This window comes from Mustelus asterias, chromosome 22 (assembly GCF_964213995.1).
Source record: "Mustelus asterias chromosome 22, sMusAst1.hap1.1, whole genome shotgun sequence".
NCBI classification, from domain to species: Eukaryota; Metazoa; Chordata; class Chondrichthyes; order Carcharhiniformes; family Triakidae; genus Mustelus; species Mustelus asterias.
The window spans coordinates 64,298,099-64,325,896 of record NC_135822.1 but is presented as its reverse complement, the minus strand read 5'-3'; the positions used below and the strand labels follow the sequence as shown (position 1 = coordinate 64,325,896).

The 27,798-nt window shown below is 43.4% G+C and overlaps 1 protein-coding gene across 1 annotated transcript; it reads left to right on the top strand.

Moving 5' to 3' along the window:
- The first annotated feature begins 1,160 nt into the window (after positions 1-1,160).
- On the top strand, positions 1,161-27,798 carry LOC144510131 (V-type proton ATPase subunit B, brain isoform). The gene is made up of 14 exons (XM_078239483.1): positions 1,161-1,296; positions 5,362-5,417; positions 9,075-9,173; positions 10,875-10,968; positions 12,102-12,179; positions 13,642-13,781; positions 15,274-15,375; positions 19,428-19,525; positions 21,049-21,172; positions 21,787-21,937; positions 23,655-23,737; positions 24,448-24,552; positions 25,177-25,306; positions 25,770-27,798. Exons 1-14 carry the CDS (start codon positions 1,179-1,181, stop codon positions 25,910-25,912), a joined length of 1,521 nt encoding a protein of 506 aa, XP_078095609.1. The 5' UTR covers positions 1,161-1,178; the 3' UTR covers positions 25,913-27,798.

Here is a 27,798-nt window from a genome sequence, read left to right as displayed (position 1 = left end):
GTAGGCCATTCGGCCCTTAAGCCTGCTCCGCCATTCAATAAGATCATGAGAGCATAAGATGTACGAGCAGAAGTAGGCCATTTGGTCCATTGAGTCTATTCCACCCTGAAAAATGGGGGTTAAGATTTGGATCAGTTTTAATAAAGTTAAGACAGTGGTGGGATGGGTTGTGTGTCCAACCATCCGACTCTCAGGAGACTGTTTGTTCATTTATATATGATAATGAGGCTATATGCCTAATATTCACCAACATTTTAAATTTATTCCAGGCTGGCTGGTTTTATGGACCTCAGGAAATGGCAGCAAATGGAAGTCGAGGATTGTAAGATCCAGAAAACAATTGCCTTTTCGCTTCTCTGCTGGATCTAGTATATTTGTTTCATTCACCCTCACATAATCTGAAATCCCTTTAGAATATTACGATCTTATCTCTGGCCTGGAATCTTCCTCACCCCCCTCCTCAGGTCTCCAATCTGTCTCCTAGTCTCCAATGTCCCCTCTCCTCGGGCCTTGAATCTTCTCTGACCTCTCCACATGGTGTGTTGTAAGTTCCTTTCCTTCTCCCCTATGTACTCTAAGAACGGTATGCTTTGTCTGCATCACTCGCAAGAAACAATACTTTTCAGTGCATGCCAATACATTTGACAATAATAAGTCAATTTGTGTGTTGTTCAATCTTTACAACCTTGACCTAAAGACCAGTTGCAATAAAAAGTTGAATTTCACAAGTGAACAAAGCAAAAGAAAAAGTAAAACCCAAAAGAGGAAATGCTGGAAAATCTCAGCAGGTCTGGCAGCATCTGGAAGGAAAGAGCTGACGTTTCGAGTCCAGATGACCCTGTGTCAAAGCTTTTCTCTTTTGGCTTCAGATTCCAGCATCCGCAGTAAGGTTGCCTATTCCGTCCCCGGCACTCCCCTCCCCAGTTCAGATCATTTCCCAGACGAGGGAACAGGCCCTCCTGCCAAGTCAACCCTCACGGATCAGCTCCAGCACCAAGGACAGCAGCATGCTCATGCGCACAGCGTCGGCAGCAGGATCCGCATTGCGCGTCCGCGCAGTCGGCCGGCTGCCGGCCGGGGCCGGGAAAGAGCATGCGCAGTCGGCTTATTGCCGTCCGGTGTCGGGAAGGAGCATGCGCCGTCGCCACCCCTTCGACGGCCAGAGAGAGAGAGACAAGATGGCGATGAAGGCGATCGGGAGGATGGTCAATGGAGCCATGGGCGACATAACGGGCTCGGGGAGCCGCGAGCACGTCCAGGCGGTCAGCAGGGACTACATGTCGCAGCCAAGGCTCAGTGAGTGTTACAAGGGAGGAGGCGAGATGACCGAGGATTGAGCACCAAAGGTGCGGCCCTGTTTGCAGGAGTTGGTAGGTGGGAGTGGGAGGAGAATAATAACAAGAAGCCACCCGCACACAGTCCCTGTGGAAGGAGGACTTCTGACCCCAACACTGCGGGAGAGGGGAAGAGACATCAACAAATACAAAATAAGACACTGTGAGGATGCTGCCAGGACCGGGGAATTGTAGACATGAGGAATAATTGGATGGGCTGGGATTGTTTCCTTTAATGTGGAGATGCCGGCGTTGGACTGGGGTAAGAAGCCTCACAACACCGGGTTAAAATCCCAACAGGTTTATTTGGTAGCACAAGCTTTCGGAGCACTGCCCCTTCATCAGGTGAGTGGGAGTTGTGTTCACAAACAGACACAAACTGTTTGTGTCTATATGTGCCCTGTTTGTGAACACAACTCCCACTCACCTGATGAAGGGGCAGTGCTCCCAACGCTTGTGGCTTGTGCTACGAAATAAATCTGTTGGACTTTAACCTGGTGTTGTGAGACTTCTTACATTGTTTCCTTTCAGACAGTGCTTCCCAAACTATTTCCTGCTGTGACCCCCTCATGTTCACACTTGGAAAATTAACATGACGCCAGGCACTAACAAACAACAGTGAAGCAATGTAGTGACATTCAGAAAATGCAGGAGAAACTCAGCAGGTCTGACAGCATCTGTGGAGAGAGAATAGAGCCAACGTTTCAAAATGTTTGCTCTATTCTCTCTCCACAGATGCTGTCAGACCTGTTGAGTTTCTCAAGCATTTTCTGTTTTTGTTTCAGATTCCAGCATCCGACCTTGCATTAAGTTGATCTTTCTCTGCACCCTAGCTATGACTGTAACACTACATTCTGCACTCTCTCCTTTCCTTCTCTCTGAATGGTATGTTTTATCTGTGTAGTGCGCAAGAAACAATACTTTTCACTGTATGTTAATACATGTGACAATAATAAATCAAAGCAGTATTTTACTTTCTTCTTTTGTAACATTCAGTATATAATCAAAAATTGTGTAGTACAGATCAACATATAATCAATACATCTCATAATTATGACATTTTGTCTTTTTTTCCCACTACTTCAGAAAAGTGTTACTCACCACTCTGTTCCTTCTGTCTGACCTTCTCCAGCTCAAAAGCCATCAGCCTTTGAGTCAGAGCAAGTTTTTTTGTTTGATCATATTTGCATTCTGAATTTGCATTCCGAATCTAGGCTACATAGACATTACTGCTTTAAGCGTGAAACAAGTTTTAAAAACAAAACTTTTAATTTTCCACTGAATATGTCAATTCCTCACCCCAACTCTCCAACCACCCAATCTTTCTCATTCTCTCTCTCTCTCTCTCTCTCTCTCTCACACACACACACACACACTAGTTCCATCCAACCACCCAATCTTTCACACACACACACACACTCATCCCCCTACCGTACTGCCCTCCACTTGCGTGCAGATCTGGTGGGGAGATCTAGCAGCTCTGAAAGCCTGAGGCAGTGTGCAGCAGAGGCCTTGCAGGTGAAATTCTTTGCAGTCAAACATGTATTTACATGATAGGAAGTCTGATAACGTTCTCCAATTTGATAATTATCCAAGAGGATGACTCCTCAGACCTGGTCTCAGTTCTTCTTTGCTAACCTGTGTCATGCTTTTGTGTACAAGTTTCCTGCAGTGACTACATGATGTTCAACTCTTATTATTTTTATTTCAGTATGTGACTGCAGGGAAATTCCATACAAAACATTGGCCTCAACACCTGAACTCCCATCATGGTGGATTGTCCATACTCCAGTCCAAAATCCACTTCATTCACAATTTTGCTTGGGCCACAAAGCTTAGCATTTTGACTTGTTCCTTTCCCCTCCCAGGTGCCAGTTGAATGAAGTGATGTGATCATGATGAAATACAACTGGCAAACCCAACAGCAAAAACAGCTGATCCTCCAGTGAGATTTTGGAAAAATTACGGAACAGGCAATATTACCACCTTGGAAAAAAAAGAGTGCATCTGGCTGTTAAAGATCCCCCTCCAGCAGTCCCCTTCTCTTGTTCTAGTCAGGATGTGCCTAACGAATTCACTTAACCTCACCAGCGAAAATGAAGCTATAAATCAGCTTTTCCATGGTTCAAAAAATTGATATTATTATTGTCACATATATTGGTATGCAGTGAAAAGCATTGTTTCTTGTGTGCTATACAGACAAAGCATACCAGTAATGAAGTACAGTGGGAGAAAGAAAGAAAAGGAGAGGGTACAGAACATAGTGTTGCAGTCATAGCTAGGGGTTGAGAAATATCAACTTAATATAAGGTAGTTCCATTCAAAAGCAAAGAAGCTGTTCTTCAGTCGGTTGGTATGTGGTCTCAGACTTTTGTATCTGTTTCCTGATGGAAGAAGGTGGAAGAGAGCATATGTAGGGTGCATGGGGTCCTTGATTATGTTGGCTGCTTTTCCGAAGCAGTGGGAAGTGTCAATGGATGGGAGACTGGTTTGCTAGATGGACTGGGCTATGTTCACAACCCTTTGTCATTTTTTGCGGTCTTGGTCAGAGCAGGAGCCACACCAAGCTGTGATAAATACAGAAAGGATGCTTTCTAGGGGACATCCGTAAAAATTGGTGAGAGTCCAAAATTTCTTTAACCTTCTGAGAAAGTAGAGGCTGAAGCATTTAATAACTATTCTGTCCAACCCAACAAAAGAAGAGAAGTGGACCACTCATCTCCTTCAGTTAGATCATGGCAGACCTGCTCCTCAACTCCATTTACCATCCTTGGTCCATATCCATCGATGCTCTTTATTGAATAAAAATAATCTATTGCTTGGAGTCTTGACCGCTTAAATTGACCCAGCGTGTACAATCCTTTTGGGGAGTAAGTTGATTTTACCAGCTTTTGCGTGAAAAATGCTTCCTGTTTTCACTTTCAGACAGCTCAAAGCTGATTTTGATATTATTGTTCCCAAATTCTGAATTCCTCTACCAAAGGGAATAGTTTCTCTGTAGATACCTTATTGATGCTGTTTATCATTTCAAATATCCTGATTTGGTCACCCTTAACACTCGAAACTCAGCTGTATAAAATAAATTTCTGCCATTTTCCCTCATCATTTGACCTGTTAAGCCCTGGTCAATCTGGTAAACCCTGCTAAATCCTTTTCATATTCTTGTTGCGGTTTGGTGCCTGATGGAATCTGACCAAGAAAATGACCAACGTTTGGTTGACCTTTTTGACTGATCTTGGATCTGCCTATAAAGTTTTTGATAATTTGTGTGCATAGAACCTGAACCCCTTTGCTCTCCCACAGCTCGGAATCTCTCAAATTTTCATTTGCCTTCCTCGGGTTCGAAGTGAATTATCTACCTTTTCTCTTTTTTTGTCCTGCCTGTTCTGTTTCTATTTCATAATGTTGAGTAACTAATTTTTCAGTGTCCTATCAATGCTAGAGTTTGATACAGCTTCACCTGTTCTCTAAATTGTAATGATTATTGCATTGATACAGTGGAACTGATTTGATGTTCCAGTTCCACTGGAGCCTTGTATAAGCCTATTGAAACTGTAGCCTTCAGTTGTTACCAATGTGATGACTGAACCTTGCCTTGGCTTGCATTGGTACGATAGATAGCATTCGACACGTGTTGTAAAATGTCTGATGCCAATCACAAAACCTGTAACCAATCCCTCCTGATCATTTGAAACACAAAGGTAAAGTTGCCATAGTACCAGATGACTGTGACTGGTGGTGATTTAACCTGAGGATCACCAAACCTCAGACGAGGGGCAAGGCTGAGAACGCGAGGTCTTCATGAATAACCTTAGCCAGTACAGGAATTGAACTTGCAATGCACATATGGGCACACTGAACCAATATAAGAATTCCACTTGTACCTTGGCAATATGAACAAGTTTACATTTTGATCAACATAGATTTAAAATTCAATAAATTTAAAATGTATTTTGCAGCCCAGTAAGCAAGTTCTGGGTTTAGTAACTTAGGAATAAATGAGTTACTGTGGCATTTTGCTTTATAGCTTACAAGACTGTATCTGGTGTTAATGGACCATTGGTAATCCTGGACCAAGTCAAGGTACAGACCTCAATATTTTCTGTAGAATTCAAGTGGACAGGTTCAGCGCATCCAGCCTTTGGTGTTTATCCTTCATACTGACAGTAATTATAATCCTGTTGCCGTAGCTCTATCCTTTTCTCCATCAACCTGTTTTTAAATGTTAACCTCATCTCTGCTTGTCATTCCAAAGCCTGTCAGTAGCTTGCTTCTTTTTTTCAAAAATTGTTTCCCCTTCACTTTGTCTCAAATCTTTTACATTTAATTTTATACCTGTGTCCCTTCTTTCCTGGTTCACACAATCCCTGGAAACAGATTGTATCAACCTCCTATGTACGCCCCCTTCACAATTTTACCTGTTGAATCATTCACTAATTTCCTTCTGTAATGAAATGACTTAAGTTTTGCAAGTCTTTTTGTTTCTTCGTATCCGGAATGTGTCCCCTACCTGCTTTTGTTCCAACGTTCCAAGTAATATTGAGCCCAGAGTACGCCACCAGTGGTCTTGCTAATTTTTATACAGAGTCGCAATCCAACTTTCATATCCTCTACCTCTTGCATTAAAACTCCATTTGAGGAGTTCTTTGTCACATATTGTGAATTGGACACAAGTCCCTCTGATTTTCCACAGCACCCTGTCTTTCTCCATCCCAAGTGTAACCATTACTTTTTAACCAGGATGTAGCACTTCTGTTGCTGACAAATTTAGTTTGTAATCAATAAATAGAGATTAAAGTCATCCTGAAAGTTAAGATAACCTTGTTTTCCAAGACCCATTTATTTTATTTACTTCACTTTATTTGGACTTGGAAACATATCACTGTTCCCTCACAGTCACTGTCAAGATTTCTCAATGGCACTGTGGTTGTACTGACATTGCTTGCAGTTGTTTAGGAAGGTGATTCTCCACCATTACCACCTTTTAGAGGGCAGTTCAGGATTGGCAATGAGTGCTGGTCTTGTCAGTGACACCTACACAACATGAACAAATTAATAAAACTTTGCAACCAGCTTTTTAAAATTTCCATTATTGACCATAAGTCTTCTGTGTGTAACTTCCTGTTCCATCTCAGTGTGCATAGGGATTACCTTTATAAAATCTGCTCTGTTCCAACCTTATTTCTGTATTAACTTTCTATTTTGAACTGAAGTCACATCATATTATTGTCACTATTTTTGAGATGCTTGGCCAACATTTATTTTGCTACACATATCGGGGTGGCACAGTGGTTAGCACTGCTGTCTCACAACGCCAGGGACCTGAGTTCGATTCCCGGCTTGGGTCACTGTCTGTGTGGAGTTTGCATGTTCTCCCCGTGTCTGCATGGGTTTCCTCCGGGTGCTCCAGTTTCCTCCCACAGTCTGAAAGACGTTAAGTTAGGTGCATTGACCTGAACAGGCGCCGGAATGTGGCGACGAGGGGAATTTCGCAGTAACTTCATTGCAGTGTTAAGTCTTATTGTGACTAATAATTTAACTTTAACGAAATGTGTTAATGTCCTTTCCTTTGTAAGCATTCAAACAAACTGCTCGAGGCAGGAGTCAAGCACATATTGTAGGAATTCTATTCCCATTTCACCATTAACATTCTCGTGCCTTTTGGGAAGAACACATGGCGATGCAAATCTAAACAATATTTCAAAGGAATATCAGAGCAGAGAGACTAGGGATGCATATTTAAAAATCTTTGAAGGTGACAGGGTAAGTTGACGAGGCACCTAAAAAACAAAAGCGCAAGGAAGTCAAGCTAAACTAGGGAAGGTGACGGCCTAGTAGTATTATTGCGAGACTATTAACCCAGAAAGTTAGCTAATGTTTTGGGGTCTCGGGTTCAAATCCCGCCACGGCAGATGGTGCAATTTGGATTCAATAAAAAAAAATCTGGAATTAAGAATCTGCTGATGACCATGAAACCATTGTCGATTGTCGGAAAAACCCATCTGATTCACTAATGTCCTTTCGGGAAAGAAATCTGCTGTCCTTCCCTGGTCTGGCCTATATGTGGCTCCAGAGCCACAGAAATATAGTTTACACTCAACTGCCCTCCAAGGGCAACGAGGGATGGGCAGTAAATCTGGCCAGCCAGCGACACTGATGTTGCATGAATGAATAAAAAGAAATCACTGACTGGGCCTGAGCTGGAGTATTGTGTGCAAATCCGGCCACCATACTGCAGGAATAACGTCAAGGCCTGAGAAGAGTACAGAGGAAACTTGGCAAAATAACACCAGGGATGAAGGACTTGAGTTGTGTGAATATTTTGGAGAAGCTGGGATTGTGAGAGCACAGAAGGTTAAAGGGAGATTGAACAGAGGTATTCAAAAGTATGAGGGGCTTTGACAGAGCAAATACGGAGAAACTGTTTCTTCGAGTGAGTGAGTCAGTAACCAAAGATCTTAGATTTAAAATAATTAGTAAAAGAAAGCTAGAGGGACATGGAGATTTTTGTTACTTGAAGGGTCATTCAGATCTGGAATGTATTGCATGAAAGGATGGTGATATTCAATTCAACAAGAACTTTGAAAAGGCAATCAGACATATACCTGAAGAGAATGAATTTGTAGGATTATGGGGGGGAAAGCTGAGATAGAACCATAAAATCCCAACAGTGTGGGAAGAGGCCATTCAGCCCATCAAGCCTGCACCGACGACAATCCACCCAGACCCTGTGACCACACGCATTTGCTCTGCTAATCTCCTTGACACTAAGGGACAATTTAGCATGGCCAATCAACCTAGCCTGCATGTCTCTAGACAATGGGAGGAAACCGGAGCACCCGGAGGAAACTCTCACAGACATGGAGAGAAAGCGCAAACTCCACACGCACAATCAACCAAGAGTGGAATTGAATCTGGCCCCGGCGCTGTGAGGCAGCAGTGCTATCCATTGTGCCACCCACAGGTGTTGGACTAAATTGGACGTTCGAGCCAACACAGGCACATCATGCCAAATGGCTTCCTTTTGTACTGTAAGTAGAAAAACAGTTTATCTTAAGGGGCTAGATGCAAGATCCAACACGTTGCACCTATTCACAGTTGGACTAACTCTTGCTGCTGGCACCTGATTCCGCAATGAAATTCAAAGCCACCAATTCGATCATGGTCAGCCAAAATCCCTGCCAATCAGAGGCCCACTGCTTTTTTATTTTGGTTTCGGGTTTGAGTTTTATTGGGCGGTGTTGATCCTGATCTGATGGGAGTTCGAGTTTCTTCCCCTTCTTGGTGGTTGCTCCTGTTAGCTGGTTGGTGCAGCTGTGTTTCAGAAGTACCCATGCATGTCAGTGCTGGGTGACATCTTATTTTATCATACTGCCAAGTACACAATCAGATCACTTTTTAATGAATGTTAAGTTTCTGTGCATCATATTAAGTTATTTGCTGTAAATACATTTTGAAATCTCTTGGATTGCTTTCAATAGCCATTAGGGGATAGGTACCGATTCCAGTAGACTCCCAGTTGAACCAGAAGGATTGGCAACCCCATAGTTGGGGTCGCCCAGGTGTAAAATATAAGTTGTCACGTAAAATAGTGGTGACCTCTTTGACAGCCGGTGAGTGAAATTTGAAAGCTGCTGCAAAACTGGATGAGGTTGTCTAAAATGCTTTCATTTAAAATGTTGATATTTTCGATGCCTGTCTCTTAAGAAATACACTATCTGTAAAATGTTTTACCACCAGTTTCCCAGGTATGCTGAGATTGTGCACCTGACACTCCCAGATGGCACAAGGCGCAGTGGACAGGTACTGGAAGTCAGTGGCTCAAAGGCAGTGGTCCAGGTACGATGTCCTTCAGTATCCAGGTAAACTGACAATGTGCATTTAACATGAACAGAATTGCAGATAAAGATACAGCACTGGATATTGTGCACAGCCGCTCAATCAGCATTTGGAAGAGAGGTTAACATTTGCTTCTGAAGAAGGGTTAAACCTAAAGATTTAACTTTTCTCTTTTAGACATTGGCTGCCTTGCAGCATTTTTTTATTATTTCAAATTCCCAACATTTGCAAAACCAGGTTTCAGCTAATTGTATCTAAACTCTTGATTCTTGTCCTCCTGTGTGTTCTCCCCATATCGTGCCATTTCTGAGTCTTCCTCCTTTCCCTTAGGCATGAACGTGCCTGTTCATGGTTTGGCTGAGATCAGCCACTCAGATAAATTTCTATTTTGACATTCTGTGACATCTGCCATAGATTTGGTAATTGTATTAGTTATTAGTGGGGCTGTAATCCATCAGCCCTACTAATAATCCACTATTCACAAACATGGGCCAAATTCCACCATGGCAGTCTAAGAATTTAAATCCAGTTTCAAGTTACACCTGGAACTAAAAATCTGGCATGGATAAAACTGGCCTCAAAGCTCTTGAATTGTTACAAAAACCCAGCTAGTTCAGTGATGTGCTTTCAGGGAAAGAAACCTACCATCCTCGCACCCAGGGAGACTCCAGTGCTACACCGAGGTGGTTGGCTTTAAACTGACCTGCCTGGCAGGTCACTCAGTTGGAACAAAACACGACAGTTACAGCACTTAAAGAAGAAAACACACCGATGTCCTGTTGGAGCAACTCAACTTGGTGTAAAATTCCCAGCCGAGCCAGTGATGCCGCATCCCGGGAGCAATTTTATTTTTTAAAAGTCCCGAGACATCTCTGTTCGATTGGCATTTACTATTTCAGGACATTTATGGAACATTAGTGTCACTGAGGTTTTGTGAATCAACAGTCACTTTCGTGTTTGGTATCAGGACTGTGCTTACCCTTTTCCATTGTGTGGAGACAGTAGGTTGTATCTGGTTCCTAAGTTGTGACAAGCTCTCAGCTTGTGCAGTATAAGTTAAGGAGAAGAAAACCGATGAACGAGTGACCATAAAGTATTCTTCAAAGGAGAGAACTTTTATTGTACAACACTGTTAGACAAGAGAACTGTAGGCACCTTTTTTTCAAATATTGTCTCTCACTCCAGACAGATGTCAGTTGTTGTATGCACATGACACCTCTCTGCTGTGGACAAATGGTTGACTTTATGCTGTGAATGTTGTTAGATTGTAGAGTTGCACAATATGCCCCATGTGTGTCATGCTTTAGTACTGGGAAATCTTACCATTAGTTACAGTGAAATGTAAGCCGTACCCATGGAATATTAGGCATTTTTCTTATCCTATGGGCAGCACGGTGGCACAGTGGTTAGCACTGCTGCCTCACAGCGCCAGGGACCTGGGTTCCATACCTGGCTTGGGCCACTGTCTGTGCAGAGTCTGCACGTTCTCCCCGTGTCTGCGTGTGTTTCTCTGGGTGCTCTGATTTCCTCCCACAGTCCAAAAGACATGCTGGTTAGGTGCATTGGCCATGCTAAATTCTCCCTCAGTGTACCTGAACAGATGCTGGAGTGTGGCGACTCAGGGATTTTCACAGTAACTTCATTGCAGTGTTAATGTAAGCCTACTTGTGACACTAATAAATAAACTTTAAACTTAAACAGGTGTTTGAAGGAACCTCTGGTATTGATGCAAAGAAAACAAGCTGTGAATTCACCGGAGACATCCTGCGCACCCCAGTTTCTGAAGATATGCTTGGTAAGTGTCTTGGATGTCATGGCCACAGTGCAGTGTCACCAAAATAGTGATTCTCAAGATGGAGTCTACATTTTACAATCTATTGTATTTAATCACAGCTGGAAGTGAGTGAGTGTACATGATAATGGGCTCGGGCCAAATGCAGTGCTAAAATGTTCCTGCACTCAGTGCACAAGTGCTGCCCGGCTCCCTGACTGTGCGATTCTGTAGTTCTATCTGCTGGTTGCATCAGTAAGTTGAGTGAATTATTGAAATGAAAAAGAGAGGTTTCAATGTCAGGAAATCATCCAACATCCTGGTTACATAATTTTTGTTACTCTGTTATGAAAAGTGAACAACAGATTCAGTCTGAAATGAGTTACAGAGGCTGACTGAGTCGGCACTGAATTATTAACAGAAGAAAAAGTGACCAGCTGAAAAACTGGTTCAGCATCTACTGCACATGTTCAGCTCCCTCACAAAAACGATTTGAAATAGGCAGGAGCAGTTTAAGTTACTTATTTAGGTACTGTTAGCACTTTCCATCTCGACGATTGGTGATAGCATCAAATATTTCCAATTAGATAGCGGTTAAAGCTTCATAATCATGTGACTCGGCTCAAGAAGGGTCCACCAACTGGAGCATTTTTACTTATTTTCCTTCTATTTTTCGCTTTAACCACCTGTACCACTTAGAAAGGAGTTTTGTGTTGAGGGTCGATGCCTCCCTGAATTCGACTCACTTGAAGTTTTTTCGGCGAGCAGACCGACTGGATTCAGGTCTTGGACAAATGAACAGAATCCAGCATAGTGCATCTTCAGTCCTCCTGTGCTTTAATATTTTGTATTTTGCTGACTTGGGTAGATTCTTGATTGACAAGGGTCTCGAGGATGGACAGGAAAGTAGAGTTGAGGCCACAATCAAGTCAGCCATGATCTAATTTAATGGTATAGCAGGCAGGAGAGGCTGACTGGCCTTCTCATGTTCCTAATTCTTATGTTCATATATGGTTCTCTTTGCACTTAAATTATATTGATGAAATTTAGACTGTTTTGTGTGTTAGATGTTTGAGTGAAAAATCCGCTTGGAAGCAATGAAGAAAATTGTTGCATGATTTTTGTGCAAAGTGTAGTTTATATTTTGTTTTTTCCAGGTCGTGTGTTCAATGGATCCGGAAAGCCAATCGACAGAGGTCCCACTGTCCTCGCTGAGGACTACTTGGACATTATGGGTATGGGGTGTACTTTTATTACTAAACGTTTTCTGCATAAATACAGCAGTAAAATTAAACTAATTTCTTCTCTGAAGCCCCTTCAGCCAAATCCCCTAATTGCCTGTCTGAGGACTGTTGACCAGTGCTCATTGGTGCCTGTCATCTCGTGGTACCTCAGTCTTGTACTTTTCTTCCTGTATAACTAGCTAATGTATACTCAGCACATTTCATTACATAATGCATCAACTTGAGCCTCACGTGCAGAATTGATGTTCACACACAGTACATTGTGTGCAACTGATAAAGATCAAGAATAGGAACTCTAGTCAGTAATCTCCTCTCAAACCTAGGAACAATGTGGCTAAATATGGTGAAACATTTTCTCCACTAAAATTTATGCTAACTGTGAAACAACGCTGGAATTATATGACATTGAATTCCAAACCTCCTTTTAGTGTGTTACGTTCCTACCCCAAGTGTCACTAGGCTTTGAGGGAAAAAAAATCTAAATGGATACCTCAGTCTGATACTGAATGCGTATGCAGTGTCTGGGATGCCATCTTTTGATTGACACATTAAACAAAGGCCTGTCTGTTTGCACAGGTGAGGGGGGGGGGGGGGGGGGGGGGGCGTTATCTCCATGGCCTAGTCTCAACTAACATCACCTGAAACAGATTAATTGCTGTTATCGTTGATACTTGTGGCATCTTGATGTGTAATGTCTCTGCCTGTACCATAACTTTGGGGCATTTGATATGTGATAAACTTCAAATCATTTGTCCAGATTTTGATGCTTAAATAACGATGAGTTTAATGCACGGGATATGATTGTTTAAATTGCCCAGCAACTTATGGTGAGGAAAAGATGGCATGGATTGTAAATCACCAGAAGTTGCTGCATTATTTGCTCTGCCATTAGCCTCGTAAAAATGACACACTCTCTGCAATTAAACTCACTGCAGAATGTTAATTCTGTAATTGAACCTTTTTAATATCTCGATACATGTTCCTAATTGTTCCCTCAACCTCTCCAGGCCGGAAAGGGATCAGTTGAAGCTGGAATCTCATTCTTAGAGTTTTTAAACCCTATTTAAAAGTTTTAGACTTTTGTTTTGCTTTTCTGTCTCCTTTCCTCTCCTCAAGCCACTTTTTCTTCCCTTTTTATTTTTCTTTCTGTACCTGATAGGACTATAGTTGGCCCCATTTACCTTTCTGTTTCCTCAAACCTTAAAGTATTTAACAGAATATAGTGGTTCATCCCATTGTTCACGAAGATCCTAGACTCTCCATTTCCTTGCCATGCTATTGTGAGCTTGCAATTCCAGCTCTTGGCACAACATTTTTGAATTTGAAGAGAAAAGTCTCAACTAAGCTGGCATACTCCATGGTGGTCCATTTCAGTAAAATTTGCTTGAATCTTGCTAGCTAGTTACAGTTAGTTTTCTTCAATTTGTGTTTCTCCATTACTGGGATTTCTCAGGTCAGCCCATAAATCCTCAATGTCGCATCTATCCAGAGGAGATGATTCAGACCGGGATATCTGCTATAGATGGCATGAACAGCATCGCTCGAGGACAGAAAATTCCCATCTTCTCAGCAGCTGGTTTACCACACAATGAGGTAAATGATAGGGCCCATTCAGCCCACACAGTGCAACGGTTAAGAATATCAGGAGGCACTATCTAAATACTGCTTTTACATTTGAGAGAACCTGTCTGTAGCATGCATAAAATAATGCATGGCTGAGTAGTGGTTTAAATTGGGGCCTCAACCGAGGGCAGTGTTTGACTGTCTAAATTAGAACATAAGAACTAGGAGCAGGAGTAGGCCATCTGGCCCCTCGAGCCTGCTCCACCATTCAATAAAATCATGGCTGATCTTTTCGTGGACCCAGCTCCACTTACCCGCCCGCTCACCATGACCCTTAGTTCCTTTACTGTTCAAACATTTATCTATCTTTGCCTTTAAAACATTCAATGATGTAGCCTCAACTGCTTCACTGGGCAGGGAATTCCACACATTCAGTACCCTTTGTGTGAAGAAGTTCCTCTTCAACCCGGTCCTAAATTTGCTTCCCCTTATTTTGAGGCCATGTCCCCCAGTTCTAGTTTCACCCGCCAGTGGAAACAACTTCCCTACTTCCATCTTATCTATTCCCTTCATAATCTTATATGTTTCTATAAGATCTCCCCTCATTCTTCTGAATTCCAATGAGTATAGCCCCAGTCTACTCAGTGTCTCCTCATAAGCCAACCCTCTCGACTCCGGAATCAACCTAGTGAATCTCCTCTGCACCCCCTCCAGTGCCAGTATATCCTTTCTCAAGTAAGGAGACCAAAACTGTACACAGGACTCCAGGTGTGGCCTCACCAACACCTTGTACAGCTGCAACATAACCTCGCTGTTTTTAAATTCCATCCCTCGAGCAATGAAGGACAAAATTCCATCTGCCGCCTTAATTACCTGCTGCACCTGCAAACCAACTCCTTGTGATTCTTGCACAAGGACACCCAGGTCCCTCTGCACAGCAGCATGCTGCAATTTTTTACCATTTAAATAATAGTCCATTTTGCTGTTATTCCTACCAAAATGAATGACCTCACATTTACCTACATTGTACTCCATCTGCCAGACCCAACATCCTTGTATCATATAAGAATGGTGGGTGCTGTTCCATTTTGCTGAAGTACTTCCCGTTGGGCCAAACAGAGGCCGGTTCTCACATTGTCAGTGGAGTGGGCCTTCGATGCTGTCTTATAGCCCTGAGGGATGGTTTGGGGAGGATATTGGAAAATAATGGGGAATATTCACATAAAAATGAAGGTCACTGTTTGTAATTAGAGCTGCTATATGATTGTTGTGATCAGAGATTCTGCAATGCAGTATAAAGGAGGCAGAATAGTGCTGAATGAAGTAGCTTGGTAGCCATGACACAATTTTATTACTATTCAAATCTGGTGAAATGCTGAATATTTGAAGGTTTTTACATTTATTTGGAACACAGTGTGCAAAGCATGAAGACGATATGGCACAAAATAAAACGCAGCAGTGAACCAATACTTTTTTTCTACTAACTATAGAATATTTAATAATGGATGTTGTCTTGTGATAGATTGCTGCCCAGATTTGCCGTCAAGCTGGTCTTGTAAGGAAATCCAAAGATGTTCTGGATTACAGTGAAGAGAACTTTGCCATCGTGTTTGCTGCTATGGGTGTAAGTATCCAATGAACTATCACCTTCCTCAAAACAATCCAAGTTATCTGCTTGAAGCGTGCCTACGTGAAGGGTGAGGAAGCGAGGCTGTGTAGAGAAAGTTGTGTCGGTGACAGCCTATGAAGGAAAATTAGCAGAAACTCATCAAGACTGTTCAAAGAGGCCGAGAACTGCATGGTTTGCATCGACTTGATATGGGGCACTCGTGACCTCAAGTCGGACACTGTCCACAATCTTGGATTTGTTAGGTTTCTCTTGGTTGAAATTCCCTTGGTGGTTTTTATCTGCTTAAATAAAGGGATCCTTGGAAGCTGAAAGAATCCAGAATTGTCAGCAGAAAATTGCAACTTCCTACACAATGCGGAAAGCAGTGGGTACCTTGATGGCACTTGTCTTCTCAAACTACTGTTACTATCAGTGGATTTCATATATGGGCCTGGGCCTGCCAGGTTTTTTTGTTCGCTGCAGTGGATACACCTGAGGTGGCAGTGAGAGCAACCTCCACCCAGTCAGAGTAGATGGAGGCACTTTGGGATATGCATGGCTTGGAGAAAATTGATGCACTAGAGTCATAGAGGTTTACAGCATGGAAACAGGCCCTACGGCCCAACTTGTCCATGCCGCCCTTTTTTTAAACCTCTAAGCTAATCCTAATTGCCCGCATTTGGCCCATATGCCTCTATATCCATTTTACCCATGTAACTGTCTAAATGCTTTTTAAAAGACAAAATTGTACCCGCCTCTCCTACTACCTCTGGCAGCTTGTTCCAGACACTCACCATCCTCTGCGTGAAAGAATTGTCCCTCTGGACACTCTTGTATCTCTCCCCTCTCACCTTAAACCTATGCCCTCTAATTTTCGACTCCCTTACTTTTGGGAAAAGATATTGACTAGCTGATCTGTGCTCCTCATTATTTTATAGACCTCTATAAGATCACCCCTCAGCCTTCTACGCTCCAGAGAAAAAAGTCCCAGTCTATCCAGCCTCACCTTTATAATTCAAACCATCAATTCCTGGTAGCATCGTAGTAAATTTTTTCTGCACTCTTTCTAGTTTAATAATATCTTTTCTATAATAGGGTGACCAGAACTGTACACAGCTTTCCAAGTGTGACCTTACCAACGTCTTGTACAACTTCAACAAGATGTCCCAACTCCTGTATTCAATGTTCTGACCAATGAAACCAAGCATGCTGAATGCCTTCTTCACCACTCTGTCCACCTGTGACTCCACTTTCAAGGAGCTATAAACATGTACCCCGAGATCTCTTTGTTCTGTAACTCTCCCCAACGCCCTACCATTAACTGAGTAAGTCCTGCCCTGGTTCAATCTACCAAAATGCATCACCTCATATTTATCTAAATTAAACTTCATCTGCCATTCGTCAGCCCACTGACCCAATTGATCAAGATCCCGTTGCAAGCAGAGATAACTGTCTTCACTGTCCACTGTGCCATCAATCTTGGTGTCATCTGCAAACTTACTAACCATGCCTCCTATATTCTCCTCCAAATCATTAATATAAATGACAAACACAGTGGACCCGGCGCTGATCCCTGAGGAACACAGGCCTCCAGTTTGAAAAACAACTCTCTACCACCACCCTCTGGCTTCAGGCAAGAAGTCAATTTTGTATCCATTTAGATATCTCACCCTGGATCCCATGTGATTTAACCTTATGCAACAACCTACCATGCAGTACCTTGTCAAAGGCCTTGCTGAAGTCCCTCTAGACAACATCAACTGCACTGTCCTCATCTCACTTCTTGGTCATCCTTTCAAAAAATTCAATCAAATTTGTGAGACATGATTTTCCACTCACAAAGCCATGCTGACTGTCCCTAATCAGTCCTTGCGTCTCTAAATGCCTGTAGATCCTAGCTCTCAAAATACCTTCCAACAACCTACCCACCACTGATGTGAGGCTCACTGGCCTGTCGTTCCCAGGCTTCTTTTCCCTGCAGCCCTTTTTAAACAAGGGCACAACATTTGCCACCTTCCAATCTTCAGGCACCTCACCCGTGACTATCGATGATTCAAATAGTGAGGATGAAGCAAGTTAAGTTCTTGGAAATTTAGCCTCTGTTTTTGGCCCATTGAGGTCAATGTTTGTATCTCCCATTTAAATAGAGCTGCAATGTGATTGTTGTGACCAGAGATTCATCAATACAGTATAACGGAAGCAGAATAGAACATAGAACATAGAACAGTACAGCACAGAACAGGCCCTTCGGCCCACTATGTTGTGCCGAGCTTTATCTGAAACCAAGATCAAGCTATCCCACTCCCTATCATCCTGGTGTGCTCCATGTGCCTATCCAATAACCGCTTAAATGTTTCTAAAGTGTCTGACTCCACTATCACTGCAGGCAGTCCATTCCACACCCCAACCACTCTCTGCGTAAAGAACCTACCTCTGATATCCGTCCTGTATCTCCCACCACGAACCCTATAGTTATGCCCCCTTGTAATAGCTCCATCCACCCGCTGGATAGCGCTGGATCAAGTAGCTTGGTAGCTATGAGTGCTCACTTCAGTGTGACACAATTAGGTTAGTATTCAAATCTGGTGCAGTGCTGAATATTTGGAGGTTTTTGACATTTTGGAATACAGTGTGCAAAGCATAAATGTGATAATTTGCCCAAATGGCACAAAATAGGTCCCATCAAAGCAGCAGTGAACCCAATTATTTTTTTTCGACTATCGGGTATCTTATAATGGATGTTGTCTTGTTGCCCAGACTTGTCGTTGTCTTCCACAGACCAGTTTTGTTATGATTACCTGGTCAGCATGTTGATGATGCTCCCAGTCAGCATTTGTACACTGAATATCTGGGGTTCCTGCACCTTGTGTGAGGAGAGTAAGGTACAAGAGGAACTGAGAGAAGTTATGCTTTTTCCAAACTGGAAAGCTCCCTCAAGAACAGAGGATGCTGGAGAAACTAAGCAGGTCTGGCAGCATATGTAGGGAGCAGAGTTAGTGTTTCAAGCCTGCTTACTCTTCATCAGAGCTAGAGAGGGAGAAATGTGTTTGATATTAAACTGCAACTGTGAGAAATGTCAACTAGATGTAGCAACTTAAAGAACAAAAGATAGGTGGTCTGTTGGTGCGGGGGTGGGGGGAGGCAGAGGGTGGGCGGTGTGTGGTGTTTGCATTGAGGGCAATACATGTATGGGATTTTGTTTATAAAGGGTTTAAGATGGAAGAGAAAGGTCACAATGTAAAGTGTTGCATCCTGAGGGCTTTTAAGTGCCTGATCAGAAGATGCGATGCTGCTCATCCAGTTTGCATTGGACTTCACTGGAGCATTGCAGCAGGCCTAGGACAGACATGTGAGCATGAGAATAAGGTGCGAAGTTAAAATGGAAAGCAACCAAGTTGGTGTTGTGCTTGTGGACCGAGTGAAGGTGTCCCACAAAGTGCGTTTAGTGTAGATGAGACCACACTGGGAGCAGTGAATATAATGGACCAAATTGAAGGAAATGCAAGTGAAACACTGCTTAACCTGAAAGGAGTGTTTGGTGAGGAGGTAAAGGGGCAGGTGTTGCATCTTCTGCATTTGAAAGGGAGGATGCCCGGGGATAGAGAGTTGTGCGTGATGGAGGAATGGACCAAGTTGTCACAGAGGAAATGATGTCTGCAGAATGCTGATGGTGGGGTGTTGAGGGGAAGATGTGTTTAGTGGTAACATCATGCTGGAGTCGGTGGATATGGTAGAGGATGATTCTAGGAATACGGATGCTGGTAGGGTGGAAAGTGAGGATCGGCAGATCCTATCATGGTTTTGGGAGGGAGGGGAAGGGGTGAGGGCAGAGGTGCAGGAAGTGGGTCGAACCCAGTTGAGTGTCATGACAACCTGAGGTGGGGAGAGGCCTTGGCTAAGGAAAAAATGCAGACAGGTTAGAAGCAGCATTTTTGAATATGTCATCATCAGAGCAGATATTGCAAAATATTGAGAGTAACGTGTGTGATCAGGAAAGAGTTAAGTTCAGCTGTTCAGAGGGGGACTAAGTGAATTGAAAGTTCTGATCCAAACCTTTCTCATTCAAGGTGAACATGGAGACTGCCAGATTCTTCAAATCGGACTTTGAGGAGAATGGTTCGATGGATAATGTGTGTCTGTTCCTGAATCTGGCCAATGACCCAACGTAAGTTAGTTTTTCCCCAGGGGAGCATGGGGAAGCTGTGCATCTTCCTTTCCAGCCAAATTAATGTGAGGACTCCACTGCCCAGAAGGTTCTAGAATGCTATTGATGAAGACCCTGCATTGCCTAATATTGGGAAGCTCTGATGTGTATTTAAGCTGGTTCTTGTGAGGAGAGCTGAAAGCTGTCGAAGCCGTTTAATTCAAACAGTTCAATAAAGAAATGACAATGGATGTGACTGAGTATCAACACTCTAAGTTATGTAAAAGGGTGAAGGAAATTAGTCTAGTTTTCTTTGCTAAAGAGGAGACTTCAGGTAACTGGATTGCAGTTCTAGATACCAAGGGCGCAAGTTGTCAGTTTGGAAGTTTGGTATAAATTGGTTCTGACGACAATTTGATAATAAAACAGATAAAAGTGTAGAATTTGTAGTTCAATTCTGAAAGAGACTGGTTTCTTGGTTAAAAAAGAGCATTTTTACTTCTAGAAACAGTGGCCACGATTCTCCCATCGCGACCCGCAACTTTTCTGGCAGGTCGCGGTGGGAGATGCATGTTGCCGCCCTTGTTCCGGGATTTGCACATGCGCCGGGAACGCATGCGCGTCTCCCAGAGCTGGCGAACAGTCGCCGGTCAGACGCTGGAAACCGGCAAGAAGGCAGCTAAGTAATTTGAATCTTTTTAAATGTATTTTAAATATGTTTTCAATGTGATTATCGGGAACTTTCAGGTCCCATTGAATCTCCCACCCCGCCAGGAGTACTTCATTCCGGCGGGGTTTAGACTAGCTCCCATGTTTGGGGAACTAGGGGGAGACCTCACTGGAATGAAATGGCGGGGGGGGAGCAATCCGGGCTCTCCAAGGGGTCAGGCGGTGGGGAGGGGGTGGTGCCCCGGGCATGGGCACCCTGGCACTGCCAGCCTGATGCTGCCCAAGGGGGGAAGTTCCCATGTCCAGAGGGCACCTTGGCACTGCCCACTGGGCCTACTGTGGGAGGGGACGAGGGATGATCAATGGGGGTGGAGGGTCCCACTGCCACTCTGCAGACAGAATCGGTCTGGGATGGAGGGAGGGCAGCGATTGAGAGGGGGGGGGGGGGGGGGGAAGGTGGGCAGGGGCAATGGTCTGCTGGGGGGGCAGTGGTCTGCTGGGAGTGGGGTGGGGGGATTGCCGCTGCTGGGGGGAGGGGGTGGGTTGTACATCGGGGCGCTCCGGGATGGTTGGGGGGGGGAGAGGGGTTCAGGGCTGGCCCGGCCCAGGAATTGTTGTGGGGGCCATGATCGGGCCATGGGGGGGACTGGAGCGGCAGCACTGCAGGGGTCCCGGGCTGGCCAGTGATTGAGCCCACTCCGGTTTTAATGATATTTATGACTGGGACCTCTGCAGTGCACAGAGTGTGGAGATTCAGGTGAGAAGCTAAACTGAGAAAACAGTCGGGATCTCGAACAGTTTTCCTGCCAATTCAGCGCTTTTGGGAGAATCGCGGCCAGTATTTCTGAACTAAATATTTGACTTATCTCCCACAGCATTGAGCGTATTATCACTCCACGCCTTGCACTGACGACCGCTGAGTTCCTTGCATACCAATGTGAGAAGCATGTGCTGGTTATTCTGACTGACATGAGCTCGTATGCAGAGGCACTTCGAGAGGTAAGTCTCGGCAAGAAACCAAAATAAACTTGTGCGCAGCTGCATAATGGAAAAGCCTTGTTACATTTCTTATTTTGGAGGTGGGGCTGAAAGGATAATGTTCATTGTTGTATTTCCAGTTGGGTTTTTAAAGAAATGTTGCACCAAAGCAGCTCGTTATCAAATCTGATAAATTTAGGTCTAAGCTGGAAATTTGTCGAGACATAGGACAGGATTTTCCAGCCCCTCCTGTGCAGCAGGGTATTACAGTCCCACCGAAGAAAATCTGCCAGTGGGAAGACAAGCTGTGGTCGAGCCATAAAAACCTGGTCTGTACAACTTTGCAGATTAGAATTTTCCATTTTACTTATTTTTGAACAGCAGTTTCGGATGTTGCTCAGGGCATTTTGTGTCTAGTTTGCAGGAGTCAAATTAGACTTGTACATGACAACTGTAACTGTCCGGATGAATGGATTGGACGTTTACATTTTTAAGAATCGTGAACAGACCTTCCACATTGCTCCTATTGCCTCCATTTTCCTGCCGTAAACCTTTCTGATGGGGTCAGTGTACAATTGTCCACTGTATTGGTATATAACAAGCTCAGGATATTTTGTCCTATTGAATCATGGTAGGTCTCAGCTGCTCGAGAGGAAGTGCCTGGTCGTCGTGGTTTCCCTGGTTACATGTATACTGATTTGGCCACCATTTATGAGAGAGCTGGGCGTGTGGAGGGCAGGAATGGTTCGATCACACAGATCCCCATCCTAACCATGCCTAATGATGGTAAGCATTATCAGTGTGAGGATGAACGCTCTTCAGTGGACATTTACTGTGGGTGTCGCTGGCCATTTATCGAAATCTAACAGAAGTTAGATATTATACAGAAGTTTACTGGGCTTCAGGGGACCTGTAAGTTACTCTGAAAGGGAGAAAATTAATCCAGTCAAATTGTTAACTGGACAAAGTTTTTAAAAAAAAAGTCAGGTGGAATGTTTTCATCTCGAGGATAATTGAATCATGAAGCAAGTTTTTCAAGTCAAGAGAGATACCGTTATCACAAACGTTCTGGAAGTCCACATGAACATTAAAGTAGGTTGTCCCAAAATCTTTTTCCTTGGGTCTTCTCAGGAAGTTGTGACTCTACAAGTTGCTAGCTGTCAAATTACAGCAAGTGTTTCCTCTCGGTGCTCCGGTTTCCTCCCACAGTCCAAAGATGTGCAGGTTAGGTGGATTGGCCATGCTAAAGTGCCGCTTCGTGACCCAAGGTGTGTAGAACAGCTGTTGAACATGGGTCAGTCGGTCCTAAGAGATAGGCGAACACAGTTCCGAAGGGACGGGTGATGGCCTCCGTTGCCCTCAGCCGATCGAAAAGGAGTCGGGTTCAGATCTCCGGAGCCGGGCGTGACCCGCTCCGCTCCGCGGACAGTGGCAGGTGGCGAGTTTGACTGGGGCGGTACACCTGTCACACTGTAACGCAGGTGTCCTAAGGCGAGCTCAGGGAGGACAGAAACCTCCTGTGGAGCAGAAGGGCAAAAGCTCACTTGATCTTGATTTTAAGATATGTCAGGAAGGGGGATTTTTGGGGTAAATACTTGGGGTTAAGGGGATAGGGCCTGGATGGGGTGCTCTTTCGGAAAGTAGATGCAGACTCCATGGGCCGAGTGGCCTCCTGCACTTTCGGGATACTTCTTCGAACAATAACTTCGATTTTGATCGTGCTTTTGATTCAATGAAGCATCCCAAGCCTGTTCACAGGAGCATTATGGATGCCGAGCCACATGGGGAGATTTTACGTACGACGACCCAAACCTTGATCATAGTGGTAGGTTTTAAGAAGTGCCTTGAAGGAAATAAGCGAGCTTTTCAGACAAGAGGTATTGGGATGGAATTCCAGAGCTTGGGCCGAGGCAACTGAAGGAACCACCACCACTGGTAAAGTAGTTATTGGGAATGCACAAGAGGCCATATTTGCTTAGCTCTCAGAAAAGTTTTTATTTTTATGTCACTGATGGACTTTCCCCCGCCCCAAACTGGTTTTTGTGCTCATGGTGAAATTATGCTTTCCAAAAGTCAACTGAGTCACTCATGGTTCAGAGCCTGGGGAATTATGCATGACTTTGTGTGGGAGTATGTCCAGGATTAGCATTTACTTTGCATTTTAATGTGAACAAACTGAAGAGTCAGTTTCAGCACATTACATATGTTTACCCATTTCTGATGAGACTGAGGGATACTTAGCCTGTTCTACTGAAATTGATTGCATGCTGCTCTAAAACTGCAGCTTACTGCTGCAAATGAGAAAATCTATTCATTGGGTTTTAATTAGTCATACTGCCTTAAAAGAACATTCCAAATAGTCCAGATTTATTCCCAGTCTGGTAGCATGGGAATCCTTTCATAGACTGGTAGATTATGCTGGAATGGCACATAGTGCTGATGTTGGTACATTTTCATATGGCTGATTATTTTTTTGGGTTGGTGTTTTGTATGTTAAATGTAGACATCACTCATCCCATTCCTGACCTGACTGGCTACATCACCGAAGGACAGATCTATGTTGATCGACAGTTGCACAACAGACAGGTAAGCCAGGACAGCTTTTCTTTGATCCTAAACGCTGCGTGAGCACCTGGCACAGTGGTTAACACTGCTGCCTCACAGCACCAGGAACCAGGGTTCGGTTTCTGGCTTGGATCACTGTCTGTGCGGATTCTGCATGTTCTCCCCGTGTCTCCGTGGGTTTCTTCTGGGTGCTCCAGTTTCCTCCCACAGTCCGAAAGATGTGCTGCTTAGATGCACAAGCCATGCTAAATTCTCCCTCAGTGTACCCGAACAGGTGCCGGAGTGTGGCGACTAGGAGATTTTCATAGTAACTTCATTGCAGTGTTAATATACGCCTACTTGTGACACTAGTAAACAATATACCATCCCCATTCTGATCAGATGGGTTGTGAGCTCCATTAAGTGGTGTTGCTTACAAAGGCCCTGCACTATTTCCATCGAAAGGAATGATTGGGTGAATAAAAAGTGAGGCAGCTGAATTCTTATCATTGAGTGGCAAATAAGGTCAGAGAGATGTTACTTTGGAGATGGAGGTCAGTGGCTTTAGTGATGGGCTGGATGTGGAGTTTGAAGCTCAGCTGTGGATCAAACAGGACACAGATTATGCACAGTCACCTGAAGTGTTGACAAGATGATATTTCCATTTTTAAGAAGAAAATTCCTTGATGTGAGAATTTTCAGGTTTGTAATTTGATTCTTTTCTTTTACTTTGTGCTGCTGCTGCCCCACAGATTTATCCTCCAATTAATGTGCTTCCTTCACTTTCACGATTGATGAAGTCGGCGATTGGAGAGGGTATGACACGCAAGGATCACGCAGATGTTTCCAACCAGCTGGTAAGGAACAGAGAAGCAGGAGCAGGCCAATCATCCTCAAAGCCATTCCTCTGTTATGGCTGATATGTACTGGAGCTCTTTCTCCTCGTCTGTACTCATCAATACCTTGTAAAAAAATTTATGCATCTCAGTTTGAAATTTTCAGCTGTTTTCATCTGAACAGCTTTTAGTGAGCAAGTGCCAGCTTACGGCTTCCTTTTGCACAAAGAAATACTTCCTGACATCACCCTAAATGGCTGACCTCTGATTTTAATGTTGTGCAGAGTAAAGCACAGAATTTAATACTATTCTGGGGAGTTTGTTTTTAGATCCATTGTTGTGTGACAACTGAATTCTTACCATCAATGAGAGTCAAATAGGGATTGATGACTGTTATTTTGGAAGTGGAAGTCAGTGGCTTTCATGATCAGCTGGATGTGGGGTTTGGAGCTTAACTCTGGGTCAAACAAGCCATCGATTACGCACAGTCAGTTTGAAGAAGTGTTCAAGGAGAGTGATGAGATTGAGAGATAATGTGTAGAATCTCTGGTAGGCTTTTATTCCTGAAGTACAAAAGAAATGACATCCAAAATGCCATCATAGTCTTTTGAAGATGTCTTTACCAATGTTTTTTTCTGTCCGCAGTACGCATGCTATGCTATTGGTAAGGATGTCCAGGCGATGAAAGCTGTGGTTGGAGAGGAAGCACTTACTGCTGATGACTTACTGTTTCTGGAATTCTTACAGAAATTTGAGAAAAACTTTATTGCTCAGGGTAAGGTTTCTTTTCCTACAGAATTTTAATAGCTCTTCTTCCTGTCATAGTGGCAAATAGACGTTGTGTTGTTCTCCTCAAAGTATTGCCTCAAATTAGTACTTTTTGGTCATTCAATAAGCGAAAGCAGTTGGAAGTCCAGTAAGTATATTCAAATCGCCTGCCTCAGCTGATGACCCACCTACATGGCTGTTAGATGCTGCACACATCCTAACCCCTCCCATTTGGGTGGTTGTGGAGATCAGCAAAGTCTGACCTGACCTTTGCTGGAGTAAAAATTTGATATCAAGCCTATCCAGCTACAGTTTTCACATTTGACAAAATCCCAGGAACACAGGATAGTTAGAATGATCTAAACTTAATGTACTTTATTATGATCATATTTTTGAAAGTTTGAGCTGTGTATCCCATGATTTGGAAATTCAGAGGGGATTGTTTAGCTTTTTAACTTGTGTTTCTTTAGGAGCTTACGAAAACCGCACTGTGTACGAGACCCTCGATATCGGCTGGCAATTATTGCGCATCTTCCCCAAGGAAATGCTGAAGCGAATCCCACAGGCCACCCTGGCTGAGTTCTACCCAAGGGACTCTGGCGCAAAGCATTAACTCCTCACTCTCTGTATTTGTGTGTTCTTTATTTCGTCATGTGACCTATTTATTTTCAGTGGTTAAACTTCTTGGGAAGTTGTATTTAAACAAAGCAAAGATTTGTGACTCTGCTGGTGTTTATTTTGAGATCTTTCAGCCTGAGTAGGATTCGAAGGACCTGTCTTGTCAGTGTCTGCTGGTCTTGCAGGCCTTTACCCAGACAGGTTTGTATTTTGTGCATAGCACAAATTGGGGTTTGTGAAGGTTTGAGAGGGTTTTCTTGCAAGAAATTGACCATTGCCATTGTTCTTTCAAGTGTGCGAAAGGTGCTGAACTGATTGCCGATGTGTCATGGGCAGTTAATAACTGTCAATCGATAATTCATGTGTATCATAATATCCAGTGAACAATAGAAACATTTACAACATGCTGTTTCACAATATGACATTCTCAAATGACACAATCCATTTCGCTGCACTCATGCTCAGAAATATGGCATTTTCCAACCTGCTAGGGCAGTACGGTGGCACAGTGGTTAGCACTGCTGCCTCACAGCACCTGGGACCCGGGTTCCATTCCGGTCTTGGGTGATTGTCTGTGAAGAAATTGCACATTCTCCCCATGTCTGCGTGGTTTCCTCTGGGCCCACCCACAGTCCAAAGATGTGCAGGTTAGGTGGATTGACCAGGGTAAATGTGTGGAGTTACATGGGTAGGGAGGGGGAATGTGCTTGAATCGAATGGCCTCGGTCTGCATCGTAGGGATTCGCTGATTCTTTGGTTTCTGGGGCTGGTGCTCAAATTCATTTATAGATTTTTGAAGGTGGGATAGGTACTTAATTTACAAGCAATCTTTTCATTTTTGTCTGTGAAGTTGAGCATAAATAGGAAAAGATTTGAGTTCATTTTGGAGCAGAGATGAGACAACTCATGCACTTACAGAAGCATGCAGGAAGTCATTTGGGAATTGAGCTGTTCTTCTGAATTTGCATCTGCCAAGTTTGTGGAATATTTCAGTTGCTGCACTTCTCAGCACACGATTGGTGTGTTACTGAAGTTGCTGTCATCAGAGAGCACTGTTGATTATTTTGGGCCAACCAGCATATATATGCAGCTAGTATTTTTGCATATTACCCTAAGCATGATACTCTAAGTCAATGGTATTAAGGCCAAATGTAGAACAAACTTGTCAGCACTTAAAATGTGGCTTGTGCTTTAAGCTTTTGGGAGTTTACATATTTGTTTCTCATTTGGATGAGGACAAGTTTTGTAAAATGTAATGTAGCTTGAGGACAAAGGTTTTCTATTCCATCTGGAGGTTCGGTCCCATCCTTTCTTTGGGCAGGTCTAAGTTAGGTTCTGCTGGGTTCGGACTCTAGTCAGTTGCAGATGGATCAACCTAATTGGAATGTAGTGTGATCTATCAGTAATATATTTATCTTCGTGTGCTAGTAATTGGCGTGGAAAATACAGGCCTTTTGTATTGCATTCTGCATGAAACCTGTAAGCACTTTTTACTCTGTGCAATGTGAGAACAGTGGTCTTTTTACCTTGTCATGACTGATGACTTGTCTTTTAGTTGAGTTTTTCTTATGCTCATTACTGCCTGAATGTCGCTTGCAAACTCATGTCCTTCACATTAAAGCCCTTCTGAGCACAGAAGAGGGTAATTCTGGTTGTACCTGACTTTCTCTTGCAACTTTTTTCATTGTATTTACCCTGCTTCATGAAATCTACAAATTGTTTAGTTGTTAGATGTTATATTGTAAGCTTACTTTTGATAAATTGTGTTATGTTTCAAGCATTCCATTCTGATATGTGTATCAAGGATCCACTGGTTGAAACTGAAAATACTGGAAGATCTTAAATGTTCACAATGTATAAATAAATGTTAATAGAACAATG